This window comes from Manacus candei, unplaced genomic scaffold, assembly GCF_025592945.1.
Source record: "Manacus candei isolate 608988 ecotype Guabito, Panama unplaced genomic scaffold, ASM2559294v1 h1tg000017l, whole genome shotgun sequence".
NCBI lineage: Eukaryota > Metazoa > Chordata > Aves > Passeriformes > Pipridae > Manacus > Manacus candei.
Genome location: NW_026138065.1, coordinates 5,108,681 through 5,120,998, shown reverse-complemented (window position 1 = coordinate 5,120,998; position 12,318 = coordinate 5,108,681). Strand labels below are relative to the sequence as shown.

The 12,318-nt window shown below is 34.5% G+C and overlaps 1 protein-coding gene across 4 annotated transcripts in view; it reads right to left on the bottom strand.

The window, feature by feature from the left end:
• FMN2 (formin 2) overlaps positions 1 to 12,318 on the bottom strand; it is a 177,009-nt gene that overhangs the window by 60,805 nt on the left and 103,886 nt on the right. For all 4 annotated transcript variants that reach the window (XM_051783770.1, XM_051783772.1, XM_051783771.1 and 1 more), the window contains 3 exons: positions 7,909 to 7,970; positions 1,005 to 1,096; positions 728 to 857 (listed from right to left, as the gene is read on the bottom strand). In XM_051783770.1, the coding sequence (XP_051639730.1) occupies positions 728 to 857; positions 1,005 to 1,096; positions 7,909 to 7,970 (284 nt within the window). The remainder of the gene's footprint in view (positions 1 to 727; positions 858 to 1,004; positions 1,097 to 7,908; positions 7,971 to 12,318) is intronic.

Sequence of the window (12,318 nt, the reverse complement as noted above, 5' to 3'; positions counted from 1 at the left end):
ATTGGATACTTGGAAAAAAATAATAGGAAATCTATAAAGTATTATCAGAGATGACCTGTTGAGAAAAATGAAAATAGTAATCTTTAACTGATGCTGATGTTATGAATGGTCTATTTAATTTCAGGGAAAATTCATCAAGAAGTTCATAAAACACCCACATGGAACAACTAAAACACTTAATCAAATAAAAAATATTACATAATAAAACATGAAATATTTGAACTAATTTTCAGCTATTAAAATACTGTTTAACCTGCATTTTAAAGCCATGTATTTGTTTTGCATGGGGTCACAAAATTCCAGTAATCTCTTCTGACTAGATACAACATTGCTATCTCTAACTGATTTTAGATATCAGAGATATTATTGAGTGGCACACTTCTAAAATCCAAGCAAATACAAAGTGTGCTGAACTAGTATTCCTCTGGAAAGGAGTGATATGGTCACTGTGAAGAGTGAAGACTTTGCTTTAACAAAAGAAAGGAGACGGTACACTATTTTCCAGAGGCTGATATACATTGATGGCAAAACCATGATATAATTCAGTACCAAAACCTAATCTTAAAATTCACTTTGATGTTGAAGTACAATCATAAAATGTTCTATTCTACTATCCTTAAGATTTAATGAGTACTTAAATAGAGTAAAAACTTTTGAAATATGAGTACAACTTAACAAGATTAAATATCAGAAATTTAGAACTACCTTTTCTCAGAGCACAACCTACCTCACACAGTTTCTGTAACAATTCAAGTTTGCGACGGATTGAACAAATGCTTTCTGAAAATGTTGATTGGAACAGGATGCAAAATACACGTTCTGAAAAGTTGGGAATTAGTGAGAGCTCATAGAGGAACCTGTAGGAGTGATTAAAAAAATTATGTGAGTCACTCTTAGTAGGTACAGGCTTAAAGGTTTTTTTCATAACATCTCTACATAGTTTACAACAACAGAGAAAGTTTTCTAAAGAGAGCAAAACTGCTCTTGCATAAGTATATTCTTACTGTTCCGGCTTATCCAAAGACTTCGCGTTCTCTTTTTCCTTGGATGCCTTGCTATGCTTTTCTATTTTTTCTAATTCATCTGATTGTGCTCTCTAGAATGAAGGAAACAAAGTAATGAAAAATTGTTGTGATTAAAAACCTAGTCAGACAACACAAATAAAGATTCCCCTATAACAAATCAAATTCATAGGTTTTTCTTTTCTTTCTATCATCTGCTTGTGGTAAAACTACTTAGTCCATAGAGTGATTTTAATTATAAATAGATCTGATGGAGAACAGAACATCTTTCAAATAATATGGTTGACTACTAGTAATCTGCAAAACATTTACTCATTAAATGATGCACGGGGACAATAATCTTCATTCCCAATTCATTTTCTTTGCTCGTTTATAAAGTCTTTGAATCGAAGGACTGTCTTCAGGGGTTGTATTTTCTTTCCAAATCTGTTGGAATGCCTTTGAATGCGATCTGATCTTTAAATATGTATTTAAATAATACATTTTTTTAAATAAATGAAAATAGGTTTGAATTGTTTACTGCAATTTAAATTTTGTTTGGTATTTGAAAAACACTATGAAAAAAATTAGCTGATTTATAATTGAACTGTCATACATGAGAACTACTGCACATTTCTTTGAACTAAAATAATATCTTTTTTTCATCTTAATAAGTCAAAAAAATTACATATAAACTGCCTAGTTTCTTGAAGAACTCCGTGGCACACTGGGAAAACCTCTTCAAAATTCCAATCAATAGAAACAGAGCCTCATTTTTTCCTGTGCTCCATACTATGGTGAAATCATTTTTTTCCAACTGTAATACTGGAAAATGGAATGGCATGGAAAGGAATAAAAGTGGAATGGAAATCTCTCCATCTGACCCTTCGTTTGACAGCTGTGGTGGTTTTCAAAATAGATTCAAATTGTGAAACTTTACAGGAATCAAAAATTGTTCTCAACACTAAGAAATTATAATGGTAATACCTGTACCCCAAATTAATAGAATGGTTGAGGTTTGAAAGAAACCCTGGAGACTGTCTAGTTGAACACTGGTATAAAGCAGAGACAGCTAGAGCAGGTTGCTCAGTATAATGTCCAGTCAGGTTTTGAATACCCTCAAGGATGGAGACCTGTGTACTTCTCTACGCATCCTGTTCCAGTGCTTGGACACCCAGTAAAAAACCAACCAACCAACCAAATGCCCAAAAACTTCTACAAGTCTTTAACCATCATCATGGCTTTTCACCAGACTCACTCCAATATGTCAGTGCCTCTTGGACCAGGGAGGCCAGAACTAGACACAGCACCCTGGATGTGATCCCACTCCAGATATGGTCCCACCAGTGCTGAGCAGGTCACTTCCTTTGAAGAGTTTGGTCCTTCCTTGAACTATTGACGTATACTGCATCATGAAGTATAAGCTCTCTAAGACAAGAGGGCATGGTCTTAAGCTGTGCCAGGGGAGGTTTAGGTTAGATATTAGGAAGAAATTCTTTACAGAGAGGGTAATCAGGCATTGGAATGGGTTGCCCAGGGAAGCGGTGAATTCTCTGTCCCTGGAGGTTTTTAAGATGAGGCTTGATGTGGCACTTAGTGCCATGGTTTAGTAACCACGGCAGTGTTGGATCAAGGGTTGGACTTGATGATCTTGGAGGTCCCTTCCAACCTAGCTGATTCTATGATTCTATGCCTTTCTCAGTGAGCAAGCACAAGGGTGGGGCTAATTTACTAGTTTTTAATTTTAGAATACTGGCAGTGGCCCCCTCATAACACCTAGTTTCCTGAATTTCCTACCCCAGTATCAGTTTAGGGTGAGGAAACAAACTTGGGGATTCGTCCTCCAAAGGTACTTTTCAACAAAGTCTCTGTCAAAGCAGGCATAGGACATGTGAATATAACTGCAGTAGTACATGTTTCTTGAATAATGATATCCTCAGAAGAATTTTTTCAAGATACTAAGATCAGAAATTTTATCCAATTTTAATCTTAGATTACTCATCAAGAAACAGGGGGAGGACTAGAAAAGATACAACTATCTGCAGACGTATTGACTTAAATATTGCACGCGCTGTTGAGGAGAAAGTCGTGGTTTTGGTTTTGTGTTAGGGAGCAGGTGTAAATGGGATATTTTCTCACTTCATCTAGACCGTTCTTACCCAATGGAGAGTTAAAAGAGAGCTTCCATTACTTTACAGGTCACTAAGAATTCTCTTGGTAACAGGTGAAATCTATAGATTTTAGAAATTGGAAGAATACAAATAAGGGCAGCATTTTTCCAGTGGTTGTGTTATCAGAGCCACAGAAGTCTGGGCATGACTTTTTAGGAAGAGATATTTTCTTTATTCAAATTACACTTCAAAAAATTCTTATATTCAATTTACACTTGTAAATTTTTGTAAAGAAAAAAGATCAGTTTTTTGTAAAAGTAAACAAGTTCTCAAACTAACACTTTTTAAATTAAGTTCTGTTATTTCTGACCAGTCTGTAAAGTATATTCTCTTCTGTTAAAGTGAAAGGAAATCACTGGAAAATTTTTTTATAACAGTTAAAGAGAAATAAATATTTTAAAAACTAAATGATTATTTGTGAATTCTTTAGAATAAATACTAAGAGTACTCTTCCTTCTGGTCTTCTCAACAGAGATGCTCTACACTCTTTCACCAAAATCAATAGGTCCATGTATATGCTCCAAGTTCCAAATCCAACCAGAATTTCAGATCACTAATTTTGGCTCAGGTATCCAGACTTCTGATTTATGTGTATTTTAAATTATGATAGAAAAGTGATAAGACTTACATGTCTTCTGCACAGGTATTAGTGAAGATTATTTCTTAGAATTTTTACCAGTTTGCTTTATGGTTAATGCCTATTTGTTCTCTAATTTACAGATGGATAATTTTAAAAAATCTTTCATATTATGCTCCAGATTTGTGTCAAGAAAGAACACATTCCATAGATGCTTCTCATGAAAGTCATTAATTTGACAGAATTAGCACCTCTTTGAATGATACTGCTATTTATTTCTTTGATTTTAGCTATTACATAGCATCATAAATGGAAAAAATAGTATAATATACCAGAATTTGATAGTAACTATATCTAAAATCAGTCAGCATAAATCTGATCCAAATTAGAGCAAAAATATACTTCTTCAGTTTAATTATTTTCCGATTTTTGCCAGAGTATAAACCTACCCTGTATTTGGTCTTACCAAAGTTCATAAGGGCCCTTTTTCCATCTCACAATATAAATCTTATCATTTTCTGGTTAGTTTTTTTTTCCTTGCAACAGAACCTTAACTCTGAGTTTAAATCAGTTTAAATGTATGTAGGTTTTTTTAATTTTGGCGTGAATTTGTTTTTGCAAACTGGATTTTCAAAGTTTATGTTGCATATTTCAAAAACAATGAGTGATTTGTCTAAGGAATCTTGTCAAAAGTATCTGAAACAACAAGGATATACAGAGATACCCGGGTTAATAACAAATATGTTCCTTTGAAACTGTGTCATGTATCAGAGCTCAGACACAATTTATACTCTTTACTAATGTTAAGACATCACATTGTAATTGCTCGTTTAAAAAAAAAAAGGAAGTCAGAAGAATTGAGTCTTAGTGGCAGAGAGGAGTCAAGCACTTCAGACTTCTGGATACCTTTCATTCTTGCAAAGGCATTTTGATGTTTTTGAAAGCGTTGACCTAAGTCTTTTAAAGATAAAGGTAATGTGCACAATTTACCAGGAGCCAAATTAAGAAAGTATACATGTTTCATTTGTGATGTAAAGAGATTTGAAAAGGGCAAATCCAGAGATCATAGATCAAAGATAATTCTTTGATACAATTTGTAATCCACTTTTATACTATTATTTTCATGATCTAAGGAAGACGCAAGCAGGACCAGACGTACCTTGTTTCAGTGATACCTCACCTACAATTCCAGCTGCTAAGAGGCTATCCATTTTCAAAGTAAACATTCATTTATTTGCAAATCAGTACATTTCCTATCACAACCAACATGTCCTAACCACATACAGCAAACTGACAACTCCAGTGAATTTTATCTGCCTTCTCCCTCTGATTATAGTTGTCTCCTGAAAGCATTGTTATTAGTCCGTAAAAGCACATTGAAGTAACCGTTCCATATGTAGTTTTATCTATTAAGGCTCTCCCATTAAAACTGCCTAGATCTTAATACATAGCTAATTATCAACACATATTTAAACAACTCTTTATAAAATAATCTACACAAACAGACATAAGAGCTATTTGACTTTACCGTAGAGTGCTGCAGTGACAAAATCCTTCTCACTTAATGCAATACAACTTAATACTATTAAATAAATTATTGAGGGCTTGGATCTTTGGTGGGGTGTGGGCTTCTTCGTTTATAAAATGTCACTAAGATGTATACAGTAACTTTGTGGTTTAACAAGACTTTAATTCCTCAGTAAACAGGAATTGAGCCCTTGGGACTGTGGCTTTTGAAATTAGGGTGTGTTTAGGTTTGGAAACTGCCCAAATTTCATTCACATTTAAGAAAGGAAAGCACTATGCCAGACACATGCTATCAGAAAAAAACGATTACATTCTGAAGAAAGACTGTAAAACAAACGCTCCCATATGTTCCATAAAGATCAAATAGAAAGGCTGAGAATTAGGATGGTGATATTTAAATATCCCAGCAAAAAATCCCAATCCAAAAAATCCCAATCCAATAAATAGACCCTAAGAACTAAAATTTAAGTTAATGGTTACAAAGTACAAGAATGAGGCAAAGTTAACCCCACTTACAACACAGGATGAGGTTGAGAAATAAAGGAGGAGTCAAACATGCCAGGCTTTCTGGTATAACCATTGCTTACAACTGTTATTGAACAATATTTTTACAATTAGTGAAGCTAACAAGGAACAAAAATGATGTGATGTGTTTTGACAAAAGGCTGAAAGTAAAAACAGAAAATAAAAGTCAACTAAAAAATTACTTCTTTCAAGACACGCTTTTATCAAACAGAAGATTCAGGATTAAAAATCATGTTCCCGTACAAAACTCTCTCCAAGTAAAGTGAGGGGATTTTTAGTTCTTTGGTTGGTTTTTGGTTGGGTTTTTTGGTTGTGGGTTTTTTTTCTGTCTTGTACTCAAGCAAATATAATAAAATTGGACTGATCTGTTTTCTATTCAAAGCAAAGAAATATATTAGGCATTCTAACTTTTTGAGTCTTGCCTGAGGTTAACATATAACTTCCTCAATCAGAATAATATTTCCTAGACATTTTCTGTATTTAGTGAGGGTAACAAACAAAATGAATATAATGACATTTGGTTATTTCAATGAACTGCAAATTTGCAAATGCTCCATTATACTAGAATTATTAAGTATATTAGAGATTAAATTAAGGAAACATTTGAAAAGTACCCTATTAGTACATAAGCCACATAAGAGTTATATTTTTTTAAACCAAAATAAAAAAAAATCCTGTTCACTATAAAAGAGGAATGAATGCAAAACCAGATCATGACCGCAGTATCTATTCCATATTTCCCACAACACAGTCTATTGTAAGGATGCATGTGTAATATATAAAATTACTTCAATTTTTTGCATGCTAAAGAATGTATGCAATGGGATGTAGTCATGCTTTGTAGGAGAGCAGATTAAAAATAATGTCAAATAAAATAGCACAGGCCAAAACAGAAATGCTGCAGCACAAGGATAAGAAGTGTTTATAGAGATTTGGAGGTAGTTAGAATAGGTTTCCTATTTGAACATTATCTTTCTAAGTAGCGTTGAGTGAGTTGGTTCTTCAGGGATGAAATAAAAATCCTTCCTAGCTCTTGTCAGATTTTTGAGCTTCTTTTGTTTCGTTTAGTTTCTTGGTTTTTTATAAAGTGGACTAGAGCTTACTCTCTCTTTGGGCCTCAATGTGGATTATATATGAGACATTTCATAAATCAACAAATCATTCCAAAGGAGATCACTAAAAGCTAAATTCTAAAAACCAAACATCTGAAAGGTGTAAAATTAGTTAACATTATCAAAACTACAACATGAGGGAAATAAAGGATCCAATACAACAGCACACATTGGCCTTCAATGCCATTCTGTGTCTCACAGCCTTACTCTTCATATTTTCAGGTTCTTTGGAGGTTATATAGAAAGCCTCTTCACTCTTTCCATAGCAGTTTAGCCAGACCTCCACATCAGGGGTAATACACTCAAAGAATGGGAGAATGTTCAGCGGCCTCATCTGGAGGCAGAAACATGCTTCTGAGATCCACTTTTTTGAATTTGGTACGTGACTGGCTTTGTGAAGTTTTAGAACATGCCTGAGCATATTCTGAATCCCTGATATTACATACCTAGGGCTCAAATGGGGCCTTATTATTACTACCAGACATTTAGGAAGCCCCTGGAAGTTTATACTACTTTTTATTACATTGCCTTAGAGAAATTCTTTTCCTTTCAAAGACCTAAAATTATTTTGGAGGAATTCCTGAAGTAACAATAATTAAAAGCTATAGTTTCACAAATATATTGATTTCTGTCATCAAAACCTTTTTCTTTAATTGAACAGCATTGTCAATATTAGTGAAGTTACAAAGTGAAGTCAAAGACATGGACTGCAAGGTCTATTCATACTATTCTTCAAGGACTGCCCCACCCAAGAAGAAAAAAAAGGAACAAAACATTTAGATGTTGATTATGTTACTTACGTAAAAATGTATGCACTATATAAAACACACAATGGCAATTAATGAAATTTAAATGCTTAGTATTTTCATTGCTTTAGGGAAAATAAAGTCACTCCAAGATAGGACGTGTTCTGAATACTACTGATGCAAATTAAAAATACTTTCACATGGACGCACAGTATTCCTACATTATATGGACTTCCTCTGATTACTCACATTCTCATACAGGGCTTGAAGGGTCTCTAGGTCAACCACAGAGTTGTCCAAGTTCACAACGGCTATAAAAAGACAAAAGAAAAAAGAATTAGTTGTCAGGATGATAATCCAGTTGTGAAAGAAAGACTGATCACAATACCCAGGTCAGTTTTTATGAGCTACTGGTCATACAGCTTAAGGGTTTTAACTTTATTAATGCCTTGAATAGTGCTATTCCTAGGACTATGACTAGAAACCTGGTAGAGCCAGGTGTCAAGTGTTAAAGAATTCATCTCTCTCCCTCCAAACACACAAACACGATCCCACAAGTATGGCCATAGTCAGAGATCAGAGATAAGCTTTACATCAGACTTTCATGGTCCAACTGAAAGCATTATAAAAATTTGTAAATCTGCACCACAGCCACACACACACACTCACACAACAAAGCTCATTCCTGTCACTGGTTGACTTCAGTCTTAAACTCATTAATCCATAAGTCAGCCAGTTAACTTCAAAACACCTGACAAGGGTCAAGTCTTCTATGCACTAAGCTGACACGTTTAGTATGGATACAAAATGTGCCTTTCCTGTTCCCAACCAATTCTGGCGCCACACACACACTGTATTTTTTTCAGCATCGAAAACCCCAGCAGAAGAGCTCAGAGAGTGATTTCTATATACCTAACCTGGACAAAAAAACAAACCTAAAAATCTTTAAGAGGGACATACTTTTAGGAATAGAACCCTGATTCCCCATTTGTATTAGGAACATTTCACAAGGCATGGGAAATATTTGTGCAAATATTGAAGAACTGTTCTCAGCTAATAAAAAGAATTATTTTTCAAATAGTGCTTCTCTTACTCATTTTTTGCAAACACAGTGACCATTCATTTAAAAGCCAGATAAATCCAACTTTCCTCATCTAGATTTTAAATCAAGAAATTCAGAAGGTTGTATCAAAATATATGTGATGGCAGTGAATAATTTTTAGCATACTGTACCAGTCTTTTTCCTGTTTTGCACTTCATTAATTTGTGCCCTTTTTTGTAATGGGCTTTGCACGTGCGTGTGCACTTGTATGATAAACTGAATAATTCCCTAGGCAAGATAAATCTACAGATTGCAACAGATAGAAACCCAGAACTAGGTTACTTTTTGCCTGTAAATCTGTGTCCTAAACTGTCACAAAGAAATTCTGTATATACACCTAAAGACTACAGACAATATAATTCAAGCTCATGTGTTTCCGATTGCTCTAAAGCATTTAGAGATACCACTCTGAGTCTGGGACTCATCATGTTTCCCCTTTCCAGAGCTGAGACATAGTTTTAGTTGCAGTATAAGAAAATTATAAACAAAGAAGTGTTGCTCCTGATTAAACTAAGCAGGCCACACTGTATCTCTAAGCAGAGCATGAAGTTAACTTTCAGGACTAAACCACAAAATAACCAGGAAATTTTTAAATTTTTCAGAAAAAAATATTTAAATTGTTTTTTTTTCTATTTTTCCCTTACCAGAAAGCAATGTATCAGATAATGCCAATGTAACAGTTACCACTTTTTTCATTTTCTTTTGGGGGAGGGGGCACATGAAAAAGCTGCTATTAATTATTTAGGATATTTTTAAACTTCTCTCCCCCATCAGAGTGTAATAATTATTGCAAAAGAGACTTAAAGATGCTCTGTATACAAGGCACTGTATTATACACTGTATTTAACAAATCCTGTTGCTCAATAAGACTGTATGCTTAAAAAGATGCCAAATTTGCCTTGTAAAACTGGAGACTAAAATTAGCACTCAAACAGAAACTGAGTGTAGACTGGTTTGAGAGCTCTACTTTAAGAAAACACACATGTAAACCCAGCTTTATTAAACCCAGGGTATATTATGAAACTCAGTTTGTATTAGCCTAATATTTCAGCACTTTTATGCTTATGCAATGTTTTCATACACGGACACACTCACAACCCTTCAGTTATTTATTCTGAGTTGTGGCTGTCTTCTCCCTGCTCCACCCCCTCCCCTTTCTTCCAGAGACTGCCTACTACTGCTCTAAGAAATAAGACATAAGTTCCAGTCCTGACTTTTGCTCAATGTTAAGATCACCCACGGATTACTCAGGGAGCAATAGAACACTTTTGTTTGAATGCTTGCAGGAGATAAGAGAATGCCTGGCAAGCACAATGGTGCCAGGTCTGTGTACTTTCAACAAAACAGGTATGTAGAAGAGTGTACATACTTCAGGGAGCTGCTTAAAACAAATCAGTCTGGGACAAGGACATGGAGAAGTTAGCTTCTAGTACATATCTGTCAAGTCCTCTCCTCTCAGGACAAATACATTTCTATACGTTTAATCTAAACATTCATAGATAGCACTCCAATATCTCACCAGGATTTTTCAATGTTCACCATAGGTTTGCTCTTCCCACTTAGGGGAGAATCAGGAGAGGAGCTTCTGTTCCTCGGCAATACTGCAGCACTTTCCTTATGTAGCCAGGCTAAACATGCCCCCTCCTTACAATCAGTGCGACTATAAAAATATCTAACCAAAGGATTCCACATGCGGTGGTAAAATAATGGCAAAACATAGACAAATATTAATTTCCTCGTATGAAAATATTCTTAGCTATGCTACAATTCCAGTATACTTTAATGCAAACAGCTGGAGAAGGGGTTATATTAGTCTTGTAGTCGCTGGATATTTTCACCCAAGTCACTGTTTTAGAAAGTGATTTTTTAATTTTTTTTTCCAAAATTGACATTGACATTTCTTGGTCTTGACTGCTATGAAAGTGAAGAATATCTGTTGGTTTTTGCTCTAATAGAAACGACTTTCTTTTAATCACATAAGACACAGGCAGTAATAACTCATTTGTTCTTACTGTCATATTTCACAGTTCTGCTATTTTCTTGCATTCCTATTGCCACTGCTGCCAATAAAACCACCAAGCCAGCACCGGTTTCAGGCCTAAATAACTTTACGGTATTAGAAGTCCATATATATAATTTTCTCTATACATATAAATATATACATATGATTAAATCAGATTCTAACCAAGTATGTCCAGATACACACAGAAACATGCACGGAAAAAAATTAAAATAACTACAAACCAATTTTTTTTCTTTTTAAGCTAGTCATAGTCAATAGATGATTATAGAAAATCCACCCAGTAAAATGAGGGGTGGAGGATCAATCACAAATGATTGCTTGATACTATAAAGGACAGAGGAGAAGAAGAGGTTTCAGAGGATGTGTAGCCAAATTAAAGGATTTGGGAAACTCTTGCTGGTCTTAAACTTTCCTGACCCTGTCACTGTTTTGGGCACAATCTACATGGAAATCTAAATTGGTACTTTTGGGACAGAAATTATACCTTATTATCTGACTACAGAATATGGAAGGTTTAGCAGAATGGCAGTTTCCTTTTGATTCTGTATTTCCACAATATAAATGGAATTAAAAAATATATATGCAAACTCACAATAACAAAGTCAACTTAGATACTAGTTTGAAACTAGAAGGACAAAAAGCACATGCAGAGGATAAAGACTTACTATTTTTAATAATATCAACTAATTTAAAAGTATAGAAGATACATCCCCTGACAGGAGTATAATGTTGCTGCTAAAAAAGTGAGATTAGTGTAAAGCACACAATCATATTCAGAGGCATATCTGAACTACAAGAACAGATAGATCTTCTCCCATATACATAGAAGACATTTAGAATAGAGACAAATTAAAAAAAAAAAAACAACCAAAACCAATAAAAAACGCAACCCAAACCACAAAAAAATAAACCGAACAAAATGAATAATCACCGCCCACAAGTCTTCAGAGGAACACAGTAACCAAGCCATCAAAAAGATCAAAATTTTGCCAACAAATATAATCCTGAAGAGGAAATGTTTGAGAAAACACCAGCAGCAGGAAGGTAGAGGATCCACAGTGGATTTTCAGGAAGATTGTCAAAGGAAGTAGTTGTATTTTTTTCTTTGTAAGACAAATCATTGCTTTTGATTATTCCTGTATCTAGGGTCATATGAAACACCAGCTACCACTAAAGCAAAATTGATAGGCAATATAGACACAGCAAACCTACACTTGCCTGTGGCTATGAATCTCTATCTACCAATAGTACCACATACATAAACTGTAAAAAAAAAAGACAACTTCCTACAGTTAGCCAGTCCTTGGAAACTATTTCATTTCAAAGTCCAAAACTTTGGAATTTCTTTTTAAAATGAAAAGGCCAAAATTCAAAGTTTCCCACTGAGAAGAACTCCGGGAAGAAGAAAAAAGAATTATCAACCTTTTAGATCCAAATTTTATGCCATAGAACTCTCATCAGCGCAATCTTACATATGGATGATTTTCATGAAACTTATATTCAGTCAGATGCTTAGTCTTATGCCTTCCCTTTT